The sequence below is a fragment of the Poecilia mexicana genome, unplaced genomic scaffold, assembly GCF_051168715.1.
Source record: "Poecilia mexicana isolate PSO_F unplaced genomic scaffold, ASM5116871v1 scaffold_19, whole genome shotgun sequence".
In the NCBI taxonomy this organism is placed as follows: Eukaryota; Metazoa; Chordata; class Actinopteri; order Cyprinodontiformes; family Poeciliidae; genus Poecilia; species Poecilia mexicana.
The window spans coordinates 1,421,806-1,444,219 of record NW_028263388.1 but is presented as its reverse complement, the minus strand read 5'-3'; the positions used below and the strand labels follow the sequence as shown (position 1 = coordinate 1,444,219).

Sequence of the window (22,414 nt, the reverse complement as noted above, 5' to 3'; positions counted from 1 at the left end):
CAGTGCCTCGGCAACTATTAATCCCTGAATTAAGACTGCCAGGTTGCAGCTATTTACAGCCGGTCACACTCCGATAGATTTTTTTTAAAAGGCTATATTTAATTTTAGATGAAATTGTCGTGGAAAAACGGTATTATAATTGTTTTATGCTTTTATTATTGGTAGAAAGTATAGATATTTCATATAGTAACACCTGCCAGACAAAGGAAAGGTAAAAATAGACATTCACGTTCTGCTTATCTCTGATTAGTTTGCGCAGATCTGGGCAGCTGCAGACAGAACCAGTGACCGACGAAGATCGGTTGAAAGTTAACGTAAGAAAGATTTCTCCTTTTAATACCTATTTTTTAAAATTGTTTTAACTGAAATAATACTTATTTGTAGCAAAGATACCGATCTCGCTGCTGTGTGGGTTTAGCATTTGCTGAACAACTTGTGATAGCAAAGTACATTCACCTGTTTTTGAACTAGTTTCGCTAACTTATATGCCCAGTAAATACTAAATCTTTAATTTTATTTAAACAGCTTTGAGTTGGGAGTTGTCTGTGTCCAGGTGAGGGTTTAATTTTCTTATTATGAAGCTGTCCCTGCTGTAACTGGCGGTAAATAACCTGAGGCCACTGTGACTAACTGGGCGTGTTATTCCGGTTGAGAATGGTAGGTTCTGCTTGGGTGTTTTGTTTTTGGGCACAGATGTTTCTGGAACCAGTTCTGGCACATCTGAATGGGCTCAGAACCACAAAGGTTGATGCAGATAAGAGAACCGGACGGCCAGGTCGAAATTATTCGCACCACTCAAACATTTTCCAGACTCTGTCTCTTTAAAACAACAAACTGTGATTAAAAAATAAGGAAAATGACAATATTTACAATTTGTGGTTTGTATTCAGCCTCACAGAAACAAAAATTTTCACCAAATCTTTGTAAAATGGCTCATTTGTGATCCTCACCACAGGTTCTCAATTAGATTTATGTCTGGACTTCAACTAGGCCATTCTAACTGATTGCTGTGGGCTGGAAAGGAGCTCCAGTAGCAGTATGTATTACAGCAAACCCAAAGAAGCCTCTGACTGAAGATACTCTATGAAGACAGTCCTGTGAAGATGATGTTCATAATTTTCTCGATTATGATCCAGAACCAGCTCCTTTAAGCAATCTGTAAGAAGTAAATAATGCTAGCTTTAGCAGTTCTTATTACTTTAAAATAATGTAATATATTTATAACATTCTCACAAAAGAATATTCTCTTTTTTTTCTGGGTACATTTTTTTGTATATAAAAATGATCTGAAAGAGTCATGAATCTGTTGCTGTTCAGAAATAACGGGTTTAGTTAAACTGAAAGTTAGGGTCGTAAAGGCTGTTGACCTTTGACCTAATCCATCCCATAATAGCCTCTAACATCCATCTTCCCCTAACATGATGCTGCCACCACCATGTTCTTAAAAAGTTTGAGCATTTCGTCCTGGTTTTCCGTTCTCACGCCGCTTCCTGTCTCAGCTCTGCAGGCCGGTGATGCTGTGAAGGCGATGGAGACCGCAGACCAGGCCACCGAGGGCTCCCCTCTGAAGCCGGCAGGAGACGGGTCCGAGGCGGCTCCGGCGGCGGCAGAACTGCAGAAGAAGAGCTGCAAGGGGGGATTCTCCAGGATGAGCCACTGGAGGACGGCGGTGTTCTTCCTCTCCCTCTTCCTCTGCCTCACCGTGGTCTTCGCCTTCTCCTTCATCATCCCCTGCCCTGAGCGGCCGCAGTACAAACTCAACTGGAGCCGAGGCTTCTCCGACGCAGGCGAGTAGCGGCGCTGCAGGCAGGCAGACCCTAACGAGTATTAGCTATTGATTATGCTAATCAATTATTAGAGATTATTATGATTAATTAATCTAATGATCGATTATTCTGATGATTAATTGATTATTCTGAACATCAACTGATTGTTCTGATGGTTAATTGAAGTAACAATTAATTGATTATCCTGACAATCAATTATCCAGAAAATTAATCAATTTATCAGATTTAAAAATGGCCACATTCTGTTTTCTCTACTTTGTATCAAATGTTTTTCATGAAGGTTTGATGGTTGGAAGCAGAGGATTCATCAGCATGAGCAGCTCAGGCCTCCTGCTGAGCCTCAGTGCAGCGACTGGCTGCCATGGATTATTTCATGGATTAACTGAGTGATAATTGGATAAAATAGGATCTTTTTAGCTAAAACTGAGAAGTTCAGACATTATTTTCTGGTTCGAACAAAGAAGGTTTTTTTAATCTTAAATGGAAAATGTTTTTGTGCAGCTTTGGCTCCTTTACTGATCTGAATGTGTTGATGTTTCAGCGTACGACCTTTACTCCACTGAAAGATTAATCGATTACTAAATTAGTTGACGATTCAATGATCGATTAATCGTTTGAGCCCTAGACGCTGACCGCCGTCTCTCCTCTCACAGTGACCTACGACTTCCTGGCTCTGGACCACGCCAACAGCGACAAGGTGATGGACGTCCTGATCGTCATCAGAGGCCCACAAAGTTCTCCAAACACGTCGTGTTCTGATGAAGGTGGAGTCGCGTTCGGTCGGCGTTTCACTGCAGCTCAGTTTGGCCGTTTGATTCTCAGCGTCTGTCTCCAGGCCTGACTTCGCCGTGTCTGTTCCTGCTGGCGCTGGACGGGACCAAAGGACAGACGCTGTGGGAGCGGCCGCTGGGCGGCGAGCTGGACTGGGCCCAGTGCGGCCTGCAGTGTTCATCCTGGCACTGCCTGCTGTCCCATTCTGACAACCTGACCGCCGTCAACAAACACACCGGTCAGTTTATCTATCGAACCGAAAAGTCTCCTCTGTTGGAGCCTCACTAGGAAGAAAACCTTCACCGTCCTTTATCTGTAGATATTTAATTTTCTGAAATCAGGCTTAAAAGATGAATCGTATTTAATCAATTATTAGAATAACAATCAATTAATGTAGTAATCAAATAATCGTTATCTGGACTAAAAAGCAAGTCATTTTACTGAAGGGACATCACAGTCAGAGCAGTAATGAAGCTAAAACTGGAGACGAAATCTAAATATTTTTCATTTTTTAAGCCGTTTTAATGAGGCGTCGACCTTTCTTAGAGTGCAGAATCGTTTCAAAGTCCTGATGTTGATAAGAATTTGATGCTGATGTGTTAAAAGATGAAATATTTCCTTATCTAAAAGTTATATCCAAGTATAACTCAACAACCCTCTTGTTAACCCTTTCATGCACTTCAGTGGACAGCTGTCTAAAAGCCATTTCTTGAGCTTCCTGTGGATTTTTATGTTATAAATGCCCACAGACCACTGGAGTGGACGCCAACGCATCATAAAACACACTATAACTACTGGACATCTGCTGCAAATGCAAGAAATGATTTTTGTTAAATCCAATATGGCCGACCCGGTCCCTCCTTCTTGCAGGTAAAAAAAATATGGTGACATCAGAAAACCCCTACAGAACAATACTACTGATGAATTTTTCAAATAACTTTGTTTTTGGAAAAATTACAATTCATCAAATAAATAAATAAAATAAAATAAAAAAATGTAATATTTTTTCCTAACTTTTTTTTATGCCTTAAGAAAATAAAAAAATGGAAAAAAAAAATCCTGACACAGGATCTTAATTCATTCATGAAAGGGTTAATTTTTGGTATTTTTTTCTTTAGTTCTCATAAAATTATTACTTTATTTTTGTAACAATACAACTTTAAACTGGAAATATGAATCCGACCCGATGCAGTGAAGCCTGACTGTCTTCAGGCAGAGGTGGAAAGATTATACTCAAGAGAAGAGATGCTTCATCATGTTCAAGTAAAATAAAACGTCTACGCAGGTTCTGATCAAACGATCAATCATTTAACTTTTAAAAATGACATCATCAGCTGAACCAAAATATGAAATTAAGAGGAAATTTTGGTATTTTAAGGATGAAAAGGACAATAATTCATATAAATAGCCAAAAATAACAAAATCAAGCAAAATAAAAAATTTTCCAGATCAGTTTCTTTCAATTAAAAATGTATGAAACTTTAGCAGAAACTGCAGGTGAGTCTGTCTGGAGGTGAAAACACGTTTGTTTTTCATTCAGTGGGAAGAAAATCCAGAAATTTACTCAATTAGGAGAAGAAATACTTCAGAATAAAATGATTCAAGTAAAAGTGAAAAGTACAGCACAGTAAAAATATTCCTAAAAGTACTTTTTTATTTTATTTTTTTAAAGTTACTCTGGTAAATGAAACTAGTTACGACCCAGTTCTGGTTCCAGGTGCGGTGATGTGGCAGCAGCCTCGGCCCTCGGTTCTGTCCGTCTCGCTGCCCGTCCTCGGTGTCCCGGATCTGGACGGGGATCAGGTCCACGACGTGGTTCTGGTCCTGCTGAATGACACACAGGTAGACCGGTTGTTGCGTCGCGGCGGTTCTGATCCGACCCGTCAGATTTAACCACTTCCTGTCCAAACCTGCAGACGCAGCTGGTGCTGCTCTCGGGGAAGACGGGGGATCGGATCGGGTCGGAGGTCCTCATCGGCGGCGGCGCCACGCTGAGCCACCTGCTGCACCGAACCAAAGATGGATCGTACTTCCTGCTGCTGCAGAGAGGTCGGTAGCTCAGATCCCGACCGACCCGGATCAGAGTTAATGTAGCGACTAAAACTGACGAAGTCTGAAACCCAGAAAACATTTTCATTAAGAAGAAAAAATAATAAAAACCGTAAAACTATTGTGTTGCCCTTCTAGAAATTTCAAAAGTGATGAATTGTTTTTAAAAACGGCTGAAGAGGCGGGTTTCACCGGGAGCTTCAGGTTATTCTCTAGTTTTCTAAAAGTTTTAAATTCAAAAAAACTTTATTCATCAAATTAAATGTCGCCATATTTCACATCATTCAAATATCTTCAGTCATTGTGGTGATGACGATGTGAGCAGGAAGGATCTCCAGTAGCAGTCAGTCATGCAGCCAACTTAAGAAGCCTCTGACTGAGGACGACATGCTAACAGCTAACACGTCCTGGATGGAACCAGATTGTTTTAGCTACATCTGCTAATCCTCCTCGTTTACTTTTGAAACAGAAAATAAAATAAAAAAATCGAAAATTTGACATAAATTATTATTTTTTTTAACTTAAAAATTTCTGATATCAATCTGTAAATGAGTTTAGGGTCATAGTTCAGGTGCTGTTTGATGCTAATCAGATGCTCCCAGCTGTAAAAACAACATCTTGTTGCCACGGTTATGCTACGTAAGTAGCCACAAGGAAAAAGAGCAAAAATCCTTCTGGCTGCTCAGCATCCAGAAACGGAACAGTATGGTGGTGAAAAGTTCGTTTCTATGCAGATGATGATGATGCCGGCCCAGATTCTGAGCCATTAGCAGCAAAGAGCTACGTTCTCTCTGGCTCTCGCTCAGAAACGTCGCTGCGGCGTGTCGTAGTGTCGCCGTTGGTCCCTGGAAGCAGCAGGGTTGGGGTGAAGCTAACCTGAGCTCGTTCCCGCAGCCTCCGGCGTGTTCAGCCTGCCCCTCTGGGAGATCGCAGCCAGAGCCAAACCGGGTCTGGGTCCGGATCTGAAGCGGGACAAACACCTGGAGAAAACGGCCAGCAACACAATGGGCCTGGTGCCCATCTACCGGTAAGAGGCAGCCTGCGTTACCCAGCATGCATCAGGTGTTCTGGGGTCTCATGTCTCCATTTGCAGATCGGAGGCCAGACGTTTGCTGAGGACCAAAGTCGGGGATGAGTCCTCTGACCTGCTGGTTGTGTCTAGAAGAGAGGTGGCGCTAGTGGACGGACCTTCCTTGAAGCGACGATGGAGATTCAACACCAGCTCCACCGGGGGGTCCGGCTGCCTGTCTATGTCTATATATCTATATCTATCGCTGTCTAGCTCTGTCCTGATGCTTCTCTCTCTCCTCCTCCAGTTCTCCGTCCTTCGGTCACTTCAACAGAGATAACCTTCTTGATCCTGTGGTTGAAGTTGAAGATGATGATGTCAGAAACTCCACTAAGGTGAGTCCATCATCATCGTCATCTTCATCATCAGACCTTCCTCCCCCATGCCGACCCCCCCTCTGTCCTGCAGGTCGCCATCTTGGACGGAAGGACCGGCGGTCTGCTGTGGGAGGAGCAGCTGCAGCCCGGCGCCGGCCCCCTCCGACCCGACGTCGTCCACACCACCAACTCGCTGTCCGTCTTCATGTTCTGGGGCCTGATTCGGTCCGGGTCCAACTCATCGGTAGGTTCTGCTCCTGTCGGCCGGCGGCCGGCCCGGAGCCGCCGCTCAGCCCGGTTCTGCTCTCTACAGGAGTCGTCTGGCGGTTCCCCGTGCTCCTACATGCTGCACCCGCTCTACCCGGACGCCCTGCTGGAGTTCTGCCACGGCGTGGAGCGCATCGTCGCCTTCAGAGGTAAAACCGGGCGGCGCTGCAGCATCATGCTGGGGGCGGGGCTAAGCTCAGGAAACCCAACCACATTATGGGATGGATTAGATCAGAGCAGATTCAACACCGAGGTCAAGAAAATCTCATTAATCACATTTTTTAGTTTAAAAATGTGATTAATGACGTAGAAAAAAAGGAGCAAATTTCTGCCAATAAAAACAGGAAATTTCTCAGTTTCAAGTCAAAAATCTTTGACTTGAAACTGAGAAAATTTCCAAAGGTAAAAAAAAATAGATTTTTTTTTTAAGTCAAAAATTCTCTAAAAATATCTGATAAAAATTTTCTAGAAAAACAAACATGGAAAGTTTCAAGTCAAAAAATTGACTTTTGAAACTCAGGAAACATCCGTGTTTTTTTTCTATGCATATGGGACTCAGATCGACTGAATAGAAACTCCACACTTTTCAGATTGTAGCTGTAAAATATTTTGGAATCTGAGAATCATTTTAGAACTTCCTGTTGGTCTGTCCTAAAATCCAGATGAAACACTCTGAGGAAGTTTGGCAGCATTTTATGGAACCGTTCTCCCGTCTTTTCCAGCCACTCTGATGGAGAGCAGTCGCCACGCCGCCTACTTCCTGCTGACGGGGCCGGAGGCGGGCGAGGCGGGCGGCACCGTGGTTCTCACCAAGCGGAAGCTGAAGCAGGACGTCCCGTTGTGCAGCGTCCGCCACATCAGGACCAGCCAGCAGCACAGCGACGCTGAAGTCCAGGAAGCGTTCAACCGACTGCGCTTCAGGAGCGACTAGTGAAACATGGCCGCCGACTGGCGAAACATGGCCGCCGACTGGCGAAACATGGCCGCCGACTGGCGAAACATGGCCGCCGACTGGCGAAACATGGCCGCCGACTGGCGAAACATGGCCGCCGACTGGCGAAACATGGCCGCCATGCTGCGACTGTTCCTCACTACAAAGCCAAGCTCTTTCTTTATCACGAGCCAAAGAAAGTCCTTCCTACTTTACTTTAACTGGATTCTTCCTGACACCTGCACAGGTGAAGGTGACGTTACCATGACGACGTATGACGCAATTAGAGATACAAAAAAATTATTACATTTCATAAATTTTGAAGAAAGTACTTGGAAATTTCAGAGTTTGAAAAGTTAAAAATATGCTAGAAAAAAATTATTTTGAGATTAACCTTAGAAACTTTCTAGAAAAAGTGGGAAATGTGTGAATTTGGAATAGTCAAAACATTCGTGGAGAAAATCACATTCTGTAGAAAAAAACCTGGAAATTTCTGAGTTTCAAAAGGGAAACATTTTTCACTTTTGAAACTCATAAATGTCCACCTTTTTTCTACAAAATTTCTGAAATTAAACTTTTTTTTTTTAAAGAAAATTTTACTTTTTAAGCTAAAATTTTCACATTTTTTTCTAGAAAATTTCTGAGATTAATCTAGAAGTTTGATGTTTTTTTCTAGAGATTTCCTGATGTATTTTCTACCCATACTGTCCCTGATGCGCAGGCGAATGTCAGCGTCCAATCAGAGCCGTTGAAAAGCTGCTGCTGCGTACAGAAACTCGCCCGCTGTATTAACTGAACCAGATCCGATCGAAGCTGGACGATTTTCACTCTATGCATGAAAATTAGCATATGCCGTTTTTTGCTTTTAACCGCAGAGGCCTTAAAGGAAACAAGTCAGCCTTTAAACTCTTTAATTTGTTGCAACTCAGCAGGAAACGGAGCGACTGGTTCTGATTCAGACCAGAACCAAACCAACACTAACAAACACTTAAATGCTGTTCATTTGCTGTCAGTTTAGACATAAATGTTATGTTGAATCCAAGATGCTGGAAGTTTTACGATCTGCAGGACTAGAGCTAAAACTTTACTAATCATTTATGAACATTACACTGTGGTTCATTAGGTCTGCTGTCTAGTTTCAGAAGCTTTCCTCAGAACGAGTGAAAACAGAAACACTTAGTTGTAGATTTTCTTGCTTTGAACGTTTGGAGTTGATGTTTTATTTGATAAAATGTTTGGATTGAATAAATTACTTTTTTAAATAAAGACTTCAGTTTGAAATGTGGAACTGTGTTTTTGTTTCTTTAACAAGAAGAGACTCCAGAACCAACAATCCAGATCAGATAAAAGGTCGCTATCAGAGCAACCTGGACTTCTGTCTTTAAAAATAAAAGTTTGAAAGAGCTACAAATAATAAACAAATGTATTATTAATACAGAAATACTTCATGCTTCTGTATTAAATATCTTTTTGCTGGTTAGTGTAGCTGATTTGCCACCCAGTTTATATCAAGCAGGTGGTGGATGAGTTGGGAAAGGAAATTCCCGAACCGATGATCCCACCGGACCGGACCGGACCGGACCGCAGCAATTAAGGGGAAAAAACTTAAACAGGAAACAAAAACTAGACAAGACACCAAGAGGCTGTTTTTTATAATAACTGGTTCCATTACAGCTCAGAAATGATTGGATGTTTCCTTTTTTGTGTGTTTTTAATAGTTTCTGATGTTTTCTTGATTGACCTGTCTGCAATAAAGATTGTTTACTTAAAAATATCTATATTTTTTTTATCTCAATCTTTCTAAGATTCTTCTAAAATTTTCTGATTTTTTTCCTGCAATTTTTCCCCTAATTTTTCAAATTAGAAAATAAATAAAATTTCTAGAAAATTTTAGAAGAATTTCAAAATTTGAGCTTTTTCTTTTTGGAGAAATGTATTCTTGCTTTTCTATCTATAATGGCCCCATCTAACTATAATAAGCTTCAGACATGAAACTTCAGAGAATTTCTGAATTGCTCCAGAGAATCTGGTTTTTGTAATTTATCTTTAAGAAATGAGACTCTCATCTACCAGTTGAGACATCTTAAATTCATCAAAAGTTGTTAAACTGTAAATATTCAGGTAGTGTGAAATATTTCAAAATATCAGTTCAGCAATGATAAAAAATAGAAAGCAAGAAACTAGGCAGCTCTGTCGTTCACATCTTAATCTGGGAAACTTTCCAGACAGGACACAACAGCCATAGTCCAGTCATCGTTCCGGAGACAAAGCGCCTGCGCGGCTTACATGTCGGCAGAGGGGTGTGTCACCACGCAGAGACTGACGTACAGACGTAGACGCGCTCTCTCGGCGCGCTGTTGGAAGCGCTCCGTCGCTATAGTGAGAAGAACACACAACCAACACAGACATCACACGTTCAGTATCAGCGGCGTTACTCCAGAGTTTTATTTTCTGCTTTATTGTGGAAAATATCCCGGCAGTCTGCTTATCCCAACGAGCGCGTGTACATTACACCAGTAATTTCACTCAGGCCGCACCCTGCCCACGCGCAAAATGTCATAAAGATCCAGTAAAACAGAGTTTTCTGCACTTCCGCACGACGTGTCAGCGGCGAAGCTGCGTTTGTTCCCCCTTTGATTACAATGACTATCTGTAGGGTGAATGCCAAACGAAACACGTTTTTGCTTAAAAACTCAACAAGTTCTCTTAATAAGTAACTAATTGTATGAGAATGTACTTCCGCTTTATTCCACTTGATTTTTTTTCTGTTATTTAAACACAATAAAAACTTCCTCCTGCTCCTTGATAGGGGTTAAGGCTCTCCCGGATCTCCTCTCAGTCCTCGGACCTGCGTACAGGAAGTCTAAACTTCAGACTCGCCCAGTTTGTCATTTCAATGTGACCTGAGCAGTCCGCCATATTATCATAACAGGACTGCACGGATACGTTTCTCCGAACCGGAGCGCACGCGCTTCGCGCTCTTTGCCCGTCAGTGAGGAAGCACGCGCCCCGAACCGTCCGTTGTGAAGACTCTGAGCTCTCGCCGCATCTAAAAAGGTAATCTTCACCTTCATTGCATCTCTAAGAGTTTAAACGGGCTTCCTAACGAGGGGCTGGGGTGTATTTCAGGCGGGGAACCACCTTAGCTGTCGGTGTTAAACATTGTTCAGTCTCCAGGCTGTTTACAACGAGGTTTAATGAAGGCCAACAGTAAAAAAATAAAAATAAAAATACACCGACAAGCCGAACCTGGTTATGCGGAAAAGAAGCTCCTTTAGCGGAGAGGAAAACCTCTGCGCCCGGAAGGAGTTGGGCAGTAATGTCGTTTAAGTCACAATATGTGGAGGCTAAGCAACCAGCTGGTTTCGGTTGTTTAGTTTTTTTCCGTAAAGGAGGAACAGGAGCTCAGCGCCGCATTGATGAACACAGCTCCGGGTGCCGCATGCGACACCTCGAAAATAATCCCCTGGGTTACCAGAACCGGGCTTTCAGTGCGAACATTCACGAACAGAACCGACGCAATTCAATAAAACAGATCCGAGGCAGTTTTTCCTTTACTACTTAAAGTGCCTACGTCACTGCCGGTGGCTAAATGAAGGTACAGCAGTTAGTCAGTTTTCATTGATAATGTTTTATTGATTATTATTAAAGATGGCTGAGGACATTAAGGCCAAACTGGACCAGTACCGAACCGCTCCCTTTGATGCCCGATTCCCGAACCAGAACCAGACGAGGAACTGCTGGTCCAACTACCTGGGTAAGGATACTCCTCAAGGTCACAGCACAACAGGCTGTTTTACCTGACGGAGCAATAAATCCAGCTTTAAAGTCGGTTTATTTTCTGTCAGGGTGATTTTAAAATGTGTAAATTTGGATCCCCCCCCATTTTCTCTGATTCCAGACTATCACCGCTGCCAGAAAGCTCTGACTGCTAAAGGAGTAGACACCACCCCCTGTGAGTGGTACAGGAGGGTCTACAAATCCCTCTGCCCCATGGCCTGGGTAAATAGATTCAACACTTTCACTAATAACTTTACTTTTTAAAAATACAAATATTTTATTCCTGAAGACAGTCTGTCTGGTTTGGTCAGATGTGCTGAATTTCGCCTGAAATGTCAGTAAATATCAGTGGATGAAAATCCTTCTAATTGTTTTCCTGTGAACTTTGACCCTTCAGATTGAGAAATGGGACGGGCAGAGAGACGACGGGACGTTTCCAGGGAAGATCTGAGGCTGCCGGCTCTGAGGATGTAACTCTGTTAGCTGAATGTTTGTAAAAGTGACGCCTGGTCGTCACTTTTCCTCTCCAACTGCTCTGCCCAGCAGCAAACTGAAACTGAATGGTCATTCCTTACAAACCCATTAAATGTACAGCAGATTCTGCATTAAAATGTCTCAGGATATATTTATGGAGTTCCAGTGTCTACTGAGTGTTTTCCCTCCAATAACGGTAACAACGGCTCTTAGTAAATTACTAAAAATAAGAAAAAACATAAATTATGTTTTTGAACATACATATTATGAATAAACGCAGATTTTAGTCATTTTTCAGGGAATAAATCCATTGAATTTTCACAATAAAACACTAGAATGGAATTTAATTTCCCTTTGAGATCAATAAAATACTTCTGAATGTAAATTAAAATACCAGAAATAATTTTTAGATAAAATTTGCTTGACACCTGGTTGGAAACTGCATTTTTCTTTTTACATTATTTTCAATGTAATTGACATTTCATGGATGTTTTTGCTAAAAATGTGTTCTTTAAAAGTTTCAGGTCAGGTGACATTAATGGATCTAAATGAGTTTTATTTAGCTGGACTGATGAGGAAAATTGTTCTTAACTGGCTGAAAATTGCAGCAAAACATGTTTTTAAATATATTGAATAAATATAGGTTTTAGTCATTTTCAGGGAATAAATAGATTTAATTTCCACAACAGCATGAAAAATGACCAGGAATAGTTTTTAGGTATTTTCTTGTCAGGTTGGAAAATGCTTTTTTTGTTTTTGTTTTTTTACATTTTCAAAATTAACAAACTTAATAAAATGTGTTTATTTAGCTGGGTTGGGAGAAAAACGGCTCTTTGGATGAAAAAGTTATGTCTGTAATGTAGAAATAAATCATAACTCATCAGAAAACATTAATAATTTTAATATTTTATTCATTTAAATAAACCTACACCGAGTACACATAATAAAGATTAGAAAAATAAATATTTAAAAACACTAGGAGTCAAATATACAACCATAACCCACAACTAACATACAGAGAAAGATTAATGTTGATGTTGGACATTTAAAACCATAAAACTGCATTTCCTGCACAGCGAGTCTCAGACGGAAGGAGAATATTTCTGAATATGAACATTTTTCAGCTCACACTGTCGGCCATTTTTAAACACAAGAGTCTGATGCAAACATTTGAATTTAATCCACAGAGTCACACATACAGACACACGTCTCTTAAACGCAAAACGGCTGAAATTTTAACTCGTTTTTTTACTGGTTTCCCTCTGGATCCTCCAGTTAACCCAGTGGTGTCCCAACTTTTTGCCCCGGGGGCAAAACTGGCAAATTTAAACAACTAGAGAGCCACAAAATTCATTAAATAAAAAAAAAAATGCAAAAAGGAGTTTAGTGTGACTTTTTGTTTGGTTTTACCTGCTCAAAAAACAAAATGATTATGAAATCTGTTTATTGCACTGCAAAAACACAAAATTTGACCAAGTGTATTTGGTTTGGTTTCTAGTACAAATCTTAGTTTTGTCTTATTTCAACTGTATTTACTTACAAGTAAGTAGATCAGCTTGTTTTAAGTAAATAATTCATTAGTACTGATGAAAAAGTTCTAGCTCCACTGAAGATTATTTCACTTACTACAAGACAACAATACTTGGTAAAGTTTTGTGTTTTTACAGTGCATTGAAGATCCGAAACAAAAAAGGCTTTGGACTGTTTTATTAAAAACAGACGATCTCCAATTTTTTTTGGTTTTCCATTTGTTTTTTATTTTATTGGCTGTTTTTGACTTGACATCAGCGGCCGAACAAAATCATACGAAGGGCCAAAAACAGCCCCGGGCCACACTTTGGACACCCCTGATTTAATCAGAAGAGTTGAGCCTTGGCCGTTTCTGGTTTGTTCCTGAATTATCTCAGTATTTAAGGACTCTGCTCAAATATCCGACCAGTAACTGAACCAGAACGTGATCAAATATTTCAGCAATCGTGTGTTTTAAAGAAAATTAAAACTCCAAACTGTGAAACTAAATCTTGTTTCCACGATGAGCTGAAGTCACGTTTTCATGATCGGCCCGTCTGGAAACCAAACTCCAGCCCAGGATGAGCGTGCCGTATGTAAACTTCTGGCTGCTTTCAGCAGATTCTGGCAGAGGGGATACACTGCAAAAACACTAAATATTACCAAGATTTTCATCTTCTGTCTGGTGCAAATACTTAAAATAAGCCAAAAATAACTTACAACCAACTTTCAAGCAACATATTAGAGCTTGTTTAGAGTCAATAATATTTATTTTAAATATTTATAGAATAATCTTGACGGATAAAACAATTAAATCTGCATTTAAAAAAAAGCTGAAAACTATTCGGATGAAGCTGTGGTGTGTGAATAAGCTGATGCTTTGTTGAATAGTTAATTTTATACATTTTTTATGCATTTGGGTCAAAAATGATAAGTTTATGCTTCTTCTTGCTCCTTTTCTTCATGATTTCTCTAAGTTGTTGCATGAAATATTCATATTTATGAGTGAATGAATTAAAAATTTTATTAAATGAGTTTTAGTTCCAAAATCTGCAAAAGGCAGATTTTATTACTTGTATATTAGTTTTATTTTATTCAAATGAACTAAAATATTTTCCCTAGAAACTGAACAACGCTCTGTAACATTTTGTGTTTTTGCAGTGTATTTAATGAAGTACAGGTTTTAGCTGTGATCAATTCATATTTGTGACGTTTTTAACGATGTATGTTTTGATTTGAGGTAAGTCGATAATATTTGCATATCAGGTTACATATTTAGAGAAAAACGCTGAAGCTGCACCGAATCCACACAGAGCTACTGTTAGAAAGGTCACTTATAATCAGGGTCTGATGCTAAGCAGAGAAATAAATATAGATTTTATTTAATTAATCAGTCGATGTTCGCTATACACACACTTTGCATAATTTCAGCTTTTTCTATGAATTAGTGACAAATTTAGAAGGTTTTAATTATTCAAGCCACAGTTATAAATCAAAATGTTTTTTCTAAACTAGCATCATAACTGGTATTTTCATGCTAATGGCGCTATAAGCTAATGGTTTGGCTCATAGGGAGTTATTTACATGCCGAAAGTTGCATTAAAATATGCAGCAGCAGCAGCCGGGTTCAGTAATAGGCACTGTAAACGGAGTGAGGCGCCCCCTGCTGGAGGGTTAATGTGAGTTTTCACAGCCGAACATGGAGGAGAAATCCAACCAGAAAGCAGAAATCTGAGTCCAGCGTCCGAGCGTCGCAGTTTGTTCAGTTGCTCACCAGACTGTGGAGGAGAGGCGTCGTCTCCACGTCGCCTCGGCTCAGATAAAACTCCACGTTTGTCGTCAGAATCGCCTCTTCCCGTGTTTAACGCCGTCAGTCATGCAGGTTTTGGGCCGGAGAGCTAAAAGGAAGAGGAACGAAGAAGATCAGTTTGATCACTTAACATTCTGCTACTGACAATAGTTTGATGCTGATGTGTTAAAAGATTAAATATTTTATTATTCTTATAACAAATTCCAAAGTAAACTTCACAAGATGCTCAGTATTCCTCTTTTTTGTTTTTAACTACTTTTCATGGATGAATTATGAAATTTCTCTCATTCTACTAATTTTATGACTTTTTGTACTATTACAACTTTATTATAACTTTATTCTCGTATAACAACTAGTTTCTCTTATTTTGAGTTTATTCTCATATTTTTACAACATTTTTCTCACAATATGACTTTACTGTGTGACTTTATTATTGTGTTAATTTAACTATTTTTGTATTATTTCAACTTTATTGTGATACGGCTTTTTTCTAATAACATTACATCTTTGTTTTGGTAACATAGTACACTTTATTCTTGCATTAATGACTTTATTGTTATAGAACTTTATTCTCGTCTTACTACATAATTTCTTAAAATATTCAGATTTTTTCCTTGTAATCATAAAATAATAAAATCTTAGCCTGGTCCTAATATTCTGTGGTAAACTTAACCAGAATCCAAATTAAAAAATATGGCTGCCCTGATTGTGCTCTGAGTTCTACAAACCAAAAGAGTTTATTGGTGGAAAAAAAACCCTAACCCCAAAAATTAAATCTTCAAAAACCAAAAATTCAATGAATCGCCCAGAGTAAGTTCATTAACTATTAATTGTTCAGTTTTTGTGAATCACCAGGATCGGCTGTCTGTTTCTTCTTGTTGTGATGAACGATCTGGTTCTCATTGGTCATCTTCACATCCTGGTCCTCCACATGGTTGCTGCAACACATAAGTGAACACATTTATTCAGCGGGACCAGTGGAGAGAAGCAGCAGAGACTGGGAATCACCACTGGGGGCGCTGCAATACAGGGAGTCACCACTGGGGGCGCTGCAATACAGGGAGTCACCACTGGGGGCGCTGCAATACAGGGAGTCACCACTGAGGCGCTGCAGTACAGGGAGTCACCACTGGGGGCGCTGCAGTACAGGGAGTCACCACTGGGGGCGCTGCAATACAGGGAGTCACCACTGAGGCGCTGCAGTACATGGAGTCACCACTGGAGGCGCTGCAATACAGGGAGTCACCACTGGGGGCGCTGCAGTACAGGGAGTCACCACTAGGGTGCTGCAATACAGGGAATCACCACTGGGGGGCGCTCACACAAAGCCTTCAGGACTTACCGGTGGTTGTGCCTGCTGCTTCGGGGGCTGAAGGAGAGAAGAATTATCTATCAATAATTTATGAAAATCGTCTTATCTGGTGTGAAGCGGAAGATTTGTGCTCTGAAAATCTTAAACTAAACATGAATTATTTTTGATAAAATAACGCATAAAGCAGCCATTTTTTATCAAACATTGTTATTTCTAGGTTTGGCTTTTTAAAAGAATGCATGCAGTTAATTTATTTCAAAGAAAGTGAACAATTTTTATTTTTTTCAATTAAAAATAAAAAATATTTATTCTCAGGAACAGGATTTAGAGCCCAGCTGACTAACTTAACTTTAGTTAAGTTTAATAAAGCAGTTAAAAGCAGATTTGATTTATTGTTGTAGTACGTGAATAATATAATTCTGACAACACAAAGAGCAGTAATTAGTCCAAAACTGTACAAAAAATATAAACATCTTATGTTTAAAATAAAAACCTGTGGCAGTTTTAGCTTCACCTGGTTCAAATTCTGTAACATTTATCCTATTAAGAATCTTTTCCTGTCCATTTAATATTAATTAATAATTAGTAGATAATTAGCTATAAATGTTCTAGCATTATTCACTACTGTTCATTATTTTCTTTTTCCAAAAGTAATTTAATTATTGGCCTATTAGCAACTTTCAATTCATTTATAATATTGTGGAAAAACGGCTTAATGAAAACTCTGCAGAAGATTATCCAATTAATTTCTTAATCACCAGAAAAACGGATTGTTAGAAAAAAATCTAGACAATTCGTTACTAGAATAATCATTAGTTGCAGCTCCAGATCTTTTATTTCAAAATCTAAAATTTTTGTCGTACGAATTATAAAAAGAATCAATTTTGCTTCAAAGAGTCACGTTTCATCCGGTCTGGAGGCACGAACGGCCCTGTGGGTTGTACCGGTCGCTGGTCTCGGTGTTAGCGGGGGTGTATGTATTTGAGCTTGTGGAAGTGTGTGTGGATCAGCCACCTGATGACGGTGCTCCTCTCGCGCTGCGCCACATAGGCGTTGTCGGTGAACAGGACGGTGTGGTACGGCACCACGGGGTCACAGGTCGGCAGGATGCCTCTGGCGGCCTGGCTCACGCAGTCCAGGACGCCGTTATACACCAGGAGGTCATCCACCAGCAGCTACACACACACACACACACACACACACACACACACACACACACACACACAGAGCTGTGAGCAGGAAACCAAACACCCTACAGCAGATGCAGAGCTACTGACCCCGAACTCCTTGACGCCCCTCTGAGGCGTCTTGGAGTAGTTCCACAGCTTGATCATGGAGACGGTCACCGGCTGATCAAAGATCACGTAAACACGGTTCACCTGCAGACCAGAAGTTTACATACAATCAGTCCGGTCCGTTTTTAAAGCACATTTCAGTAACAAGGCAGCTCAAAGTGATTTCCATCAAAAAAACAGAATGTGCCTTTTTATCCATTAATCCACGAGTCTGATTTAAGGTCAGACGTGAGGATAACAGGTGTATGTAAACTTGTGGTTTCTCCTGTATGTCTCGGTTTATCTGGTCGTTGTGGTCTGAATGTAAACCGGGCCCCTCACCGTTCCTGGGAGAACCGGGGCCAACCACATGTGCCTGCCGTCCTGCGTGTCGTTGACCCCGTCGATCAGTTTATCGGGAGTCCGGACGTCGCCGCTCACGTTGTCCAGGACGTTCACGCTGTCGGGAAAAGCTGCGATGTCTGGCGCAAACGCAACGTCAGGGATCAATGAGACAAGTTAAGCAGGGAAGCTAAACCTAAACTACAACACAACACTGCTTTGAGTTGGTCTGTCAGAAAAACATCAGGACGGAATCCATTCATGTTTGTGGTTGGAAAACGTCCCGTTTACATCCGGACATTCCACGCATGCGCACAACGCTGGAGGGCAACAAGACGGTTCTTTTACTCCTCGTTTCCATCCGCAGCCTCACTGGAACCGAGATGAATGAGTTTGCTGCGCCACAGCAAAAGGAAAACAACACCGTGAAGAGCAACTCAAAACCACTCGTATTATCCTCTGGCACGCTTACTGCGTCGGCTGCGCAGAACCGTTGCCATAGCAACTGACTGTGTCAAAATTGACAACCAACCTTCCTCTCCCTCGCTATTTTTTAAAGTAAAAGTTTTTTCTGAACTTGTTACCAAGCTGTCGTAGTGTTGACAATTAGCAGTAAAGCACTGCGTCACTTTTTACTGTATAAATCAGGCGTACATTTAATGTTTACCGCGTTATGCCGACAACTTGACAGCTAAAAGCAATGCTACAACCCCTGGCAAAAAGTATGGAATCACCAGTGTTGGATGAGCAGTCATTCAGACATTTCATGCTGTAAAACAAACTCGGATCAAAAACATGACACAATATTAAGGTCATTCCAAAGTGCAACTTGTTGGCTTTCAGGAACACTCAAAGAAATGAAGAGAAAACATTGTGGAAGTCAGTGAATGATACTTTTATTGACCAAACACAGGGAAATAAATATGGAATCACTCAATTCTGAGGAAAAAAGTATGGAATCATGAAAAACACATAAACAAAAGACCATTCAAAATACATCACTAGTATTTAGTTGCACCATCTTTGGCTTTTATAACAGCTTTCAGTCTTTGAGGCATGGACTTGATGAGTGACAAACAGTATTCTGCATCAATTTGGTGCCAACTCTCTTTGATAGCAGTTGCCAGATCAGCTTTGCAGGTTGGAGCCTTCTTGTGGAACATTTTTTTCAATCTCCACCACAGGTTTTCTATTGGGTTGAGATCTGGACTATTTGCAGGCCATGACATCGACTGAATGTGTCTTTCTTCAAGGAATGCCTTCACTGTTTTTGCCCTATGGCACGATGCATTGTCATCTTGGAAAATCATTTCATCATCTCCAAACATCTGTTCAATTGAAGGGATGAGAAAACTGTCCAAAATGTCAATGTAAACTTGTGCATTGATAGAAGAATTAACCACAGTCATCTCCCCAGTGCCTTTGCCTGACATGCAGCCCCATATCATCAAGGACTGTGGAAATTTGGTTGTTTTCTTCAGGCAGGCCTCTTCATAAATCTCACTGGAACGGCACCAAACAAAAGTTCCAGCATCATCACCTTGTCCAATGCAGATTCTTGACTCATCACTGAAGACAACTTTCATCCAGTCATCCACAGTCCATGATTGCCTCTCCTTAGCCCATCGGAATCTTGTTCTTTTATGGTTAGGTGTCAATGCTGGTTTTCGTTTAGCTTTCCTGTATTGAAATCCCACCTCCTTTAGGCGATTTCTTACGGTTCGGTCACATACATTGACTCCAGCTTCCTCCCATTTATGCTTCATCTGTTTAGTTGTACTTTTTTGGTTTTCAAGACAAATGACCTTTAGTTGTTTGTCTTGACGCTTTAATGTCTTTCTTGGTCTACCAGTACGCTTGGCTTTAACAACCATTCCATGCTGTTTGTGTTTGGACCATATCTTGGATACAGCTGACTGTGAACAGCCCACATCTTTAGCAACCATGCGTGAAGGGTTACCTTCTTCAAGAAGTTTCACAATCCTCTCTTTTGTTTCAAGGGACATTTCTCTTGTTGGAGCCATGGTTCTCGCCACTCCACTTCGTCCAGCAGCCCTCCAAGGTGTCATGACTGCAGGTGTTTTGAACTGCACACTAACGGGCACATCTAATCTGGGGCAGGTGTCCATTTAGGGAAAGGAAATAGACTGGGTGTGTCCTTTTTTCTACCTCCAATTTGAGTGATTCCATACTTTTTTCCTCAGAATTGAGTGATTCCATATTTATTTCCCTGTGTTTGGTCAATAAAAGTATCATTCACTGACTTCCACAATGTTTTCTCTTCATTTCTTTGAGTGTTCCTGAAAGCCAACAAGTTGCACTTTGGAACGACCTTAATATTGTATCATGTTTTTGATCCGAGTTTGTTTTACAGCATGAAATGTCTGAATGAGTGCTCATCCAAGACTGGTGATTCCATACTTTTTGCCAGGGGTTGTAGTCGTCGTGTTCATGTCTTTGGTCGGAGAGCAGCTTGCGGATGTGACGTCACAGGAAAGGATACTGTTGTCCGTGAGGTGGATCTTCTGGTGGTTCTGGTTGTAAAACTCCAGTCCGTTCAGGCCGATGTAGTACGGGTCTCCCCAGGTGGTCAGCAGCTGCAGCTGGAAGATGACTGGATGACGACGAGTCAAAGAAAATACAACATGGTGGTACCGCAGAACCGGGCCGGGAATTCCCGAACTAAAGATAAAATAACATCACTCGCTGCGTTTACCACATAATTGCGCAATTTGACATTTTGAAAATAAATTCCCCTCATGGAAACACGGCAATTTCAAAAAAATTTGATGCTAAGATGAGGAGGTTTTTTTTATTAAATTGGTTTATTAAAAAAGAAAAAAAAACATACTTGAAGCAGTTTTTCTTTTTCTTCTTTTTTCGGTTGGTTAATAATAAAGTAATTAATCTCAGTAATTATTGCGATAAACAATAATGTTGTTTTGAGACCATTTTCCAGGAATATATTGATGCTGCATGAAATGCAAGTTCACCCTCAAAGACAAATTTTAATTTTGTAAAAGAAAAACAACAATTAAACAAAAAATATACAATTCGTTATAAAGTCGATGTAAACAAAACTCCCCTGTAATATACATTAATTATGGCGCTCATTATTATCTTAAATCAACATGCGATTAATTGATTATTGTGACATGTCTGCGTTTGCAGAATGTTTTGTTCATGTTTTGTTGATTGTAGGTCTTTGCTTCAGTTTTTGTGGTTGCAGCATCTTTTGTTGTTTTGTTTTATGTTTGTCTCTGCAGCACATTTTGCACCTGCCAGCCACCGTTTCTTTAAATTCTCCTACTCGGCTGTTCTTCCTTTAGTCCTTTATGTAGCTATAACTACATAATATTGTTTTTCTTCTGTATAAACCTGCTCTGACTGTACAGAATGTGAAAACAGAAAACCTTCCATAATAACCTCCAGCTCTGCTGACGTTTGAAGCCAAACATCAGCGATAAATAAAGCAATCGTTGAATGTTTCCGGCCGGTTGAAGCTGCTGGTTCTGGATCGGCTGGGACTGACTGAATGGTTTCATTCCACTTACTGAGTATTGATCAGTTAAAGTCCAGCGGGTCCGATCAATCTGGTCCAGAGAGCCTCACTGCCTCCAGTTTCCTTCCAGAAACCAGTTTTCTTTCCCAGCAGATCTTCAATCAAACCATTAATCAAGCGTTTTTGTAAATATAAACATTAATATCACAAACTATTTTATTTTTTCATTTTTACCTGCTCAACATTAAACCGGAACACAATATTTTATTTAAATGAGCAAAAGTAGCCAGATTCCTGTAGAAACCAGATCTGACCAGTTAAAAAATGCTGTCCTAAAGTTGCCGGGTCGATCTTTTACTTTTTTATCTTTTTTTTCATGACTTTAATGAAATTAAAAGTAAAACCGTGGCTGTTAAAGATGAATTCTTTGTGTTGCACGTCACATTTTGGTCTTTAGGGAGATTTTATCTCATCTGAATGTTTTTAAACTCAGAGTGAACATAACGGATCTTCCATGGATGAACTGGAGCTAGCTGCTTTTGTGATGCTAGCAACACAAACTGTTAGCATAAGATGCTAACGTTAAAAAGTGAAGTTTGTGTTTTAAATTATGAGTGAAATCCTGTTTTTCAGGAAGGATACAGCCACAAGGCATGATGGGAGCCTCATAGTCCATGCTGGGCTGCTCTGGCCTCTTCGAACTTCCTCTGAAAATGAACAAAACCAGAAATGAGTCGATGCCGTTTTAGTTTGCCTGGCTTTGGCGAGCGCTGTGCTGCGTGCCTCTGGGCGTCGTCGTGGCTCCAGGTGTCAGCGGGAGGCTGCAGGTAATCCACAAACAGAATCTCCTGGGCGAAGTCGAAGTGGCAGTTACCCGGTCCTTTCCGGACCAGGAACCCGTCCGGCGGGGAGATGGCCACCTCGTCCAAGAACAGATGAAGGACTTTCACCTGAATCAGAAACAGACGCACCAGGTGACCAGATCCATCAGAGATCCGATTGGTCCACACGGTCCGAACAGAACCACTCGGTACCAGACTGCAGGTTTCCTGACACCCGTCTGCTTTAAACCTAAAACTTTAATTTGTGAAGCTGATAGTTACATACTTAACAATAAATAAAGCGTGAACTCTTTTTAATTAAACAAATAATCAGTTTTTCTTTTCTGAAGGAAAGTTTTAAATCACAGCAGATCCAAAACTCAGAGAGTTCTTCATATT

The 22,414-nt window shown here is 40.6% G+C and overlaps 3 protein-coding genes across 5 annotated transcripts in view; 2 read left to right on the top strand and 1 right to left on the bottom strand.

Moving 5' to 3' along the window:
• The first annotated feature begins 250 nt into the window (after positions 1 to 250).
• Positions 251 to 8,479, top strand: fam234a (family with sequence similarity 234 member A). Its single transcript, XM_088000874.1, has 12 exons — positions 251 to 314; positions 1,500 to 1,787; positions 2,441 to 2,551; positions 2,623 to 2,796; positions 4,276 to 4,400; positions 4,475 to 4,607; positions 5,502 to 5,634; positions 5,701 to 5,841; positions 5,924 to 6,011; positions 6,085 to 6,237; positions 6,307 to 6,409; positions 6,983 to 8,479. The coding sequence occupies exons 2-12, from the start codon at positions 1,529 to 1,531 to the stop codon at positions 7,189 to 7,191; spliced, it is 1,629 nt and encodes a 542-aa protein (XP_087857000.1). The 5' UTR covers positions 251 to 314; positions 1,500 to 1,528; the 3' UTR covers positions 7,192 to 8,479.
• Positions 4,548 to 22,414, bottom strand: part of katnip (katanin interacting protein) — a 33,129-nt gene continuing 15,262 nt past the window's right edge. The window contains exons 21-30 of one of the 3 annotated variants that reach the window (XR_015761481.1): positions 21,978 to 22,144; positions 21,837 to 21,901; positions 20,196 to 20,306; positions 17,693 to 17,832; positions 17,354 to 17,455; positions 17,091 to 17,251; positions 16,107 to 16,133; positions 15,617 to 15,702; positions 14,729 to 14,852; positions 4,548 to 4,671 (exon numbers count right to left, since the gene is read on the bottom strand). Coding sequence is in view for 2 of the 3 variants with exons in the window: in XM_014968282.2 (XP_014823768.2) it covers positions 14,794 to 14,852; positions 15,617 to 15,702; positions 16,107 to 16,133; positions 17,091 to 17,251; positions 17,354 to 17,455; positions 17,693 to 17,832; positions 20,196 to 20,306; positions 21,837 to 21,901; positions 21,978 to 22,144 (918 nt within the window). In the remaining variant the exon portion in view is untranslated. Of the gene's footprint in view, positions 4,672 to 12,339; positions 14,853 to 15,616; positions 15,703 to 16,106; positions 16,134 to 17,090; positions 17,252 to 17,353; positions 17,456 to 17,692; positions 17,833 to 20,195; positions 20,307 to 21,836; positions 21,902 to 21,977; positions 22,145 to 22,414 lie in introns of those variants that run through there. The other 2 variants (XM_014968282.2, XM_088000873.1) reach the window with 2 other exon arrangements.
• Positions 10,059 to 11,604, top strand: cox6b1 (cytochrome c oxidase subunit 6B1). Its single transcript, XM_014968294.2, has 4 exons — positions 10,059 to 10,248; positions 10,843 to 10,948; positions 11,093 to 11,193; positions 11,369 to 11,604. Exons 2-4 carry the CDS (start codon positions 10,843 to 10,845, stop codon positions 11,420 to 11,422), a joined length of 261 nt encoding a protein of 86 aa, XP_014823780.1. The 5' UTR covers positions 10,059 to 10,248; the 3' UTR covers positions 11,423 to 11,604.

What these genes read in the sequence shown, in the direction of transcription:
- cox6b1 (XM_014968294.2), top strand. Translation starts at nt 10,843, where the DNA reads ATGGCTGAGGACATTAAGGCCAAACTGGACCAGTACCGAACCGCTCCC. An exon ending in CTGCTGGTCCAACTACCTGG is followed by an intron (nt 10,949 to 11,092) that starts GTAAGGATACTC and finishes CTCTGATTCCAG; the next exon opens with ACTATCACCGCTGCCAGAAA. An exon ending in CCCTCTGCCCCATGGCCTGG is followed by an intron (nt 11,194 to 11,368) that starts GTAAATAGATTC and finishes TTGACCCTTCAG; the next exon opens with ATTGAGAAATGGGACGGGCA.
- fam234a (XM_088000874.1), top strand. Translation starts at nt 1,529, where the DNA reads ATGGAGACCGCAGACCAGGCCACCGAGGGCTCCCCTCTGAAGCCGGCA. An exon ending in AACACCAGCTCCACCGGGGG is followed by an intron (nt 5,842 to 5,923) that starts GTCCGGCTGCCT and finishes CTCCTCCTCCAG; the next exon opens with TTCTCCGTCCTTCGGTCACT. An exon ending in GGTCCGGGTCCAACTCATCG is followed by an intron (nt 6,238 to 6,306) that starts GTAGGTTCTGCT and finishes TGCTCTCTACAG; the next exon opens with GAGTCGTCTGGCGGTTCCCC.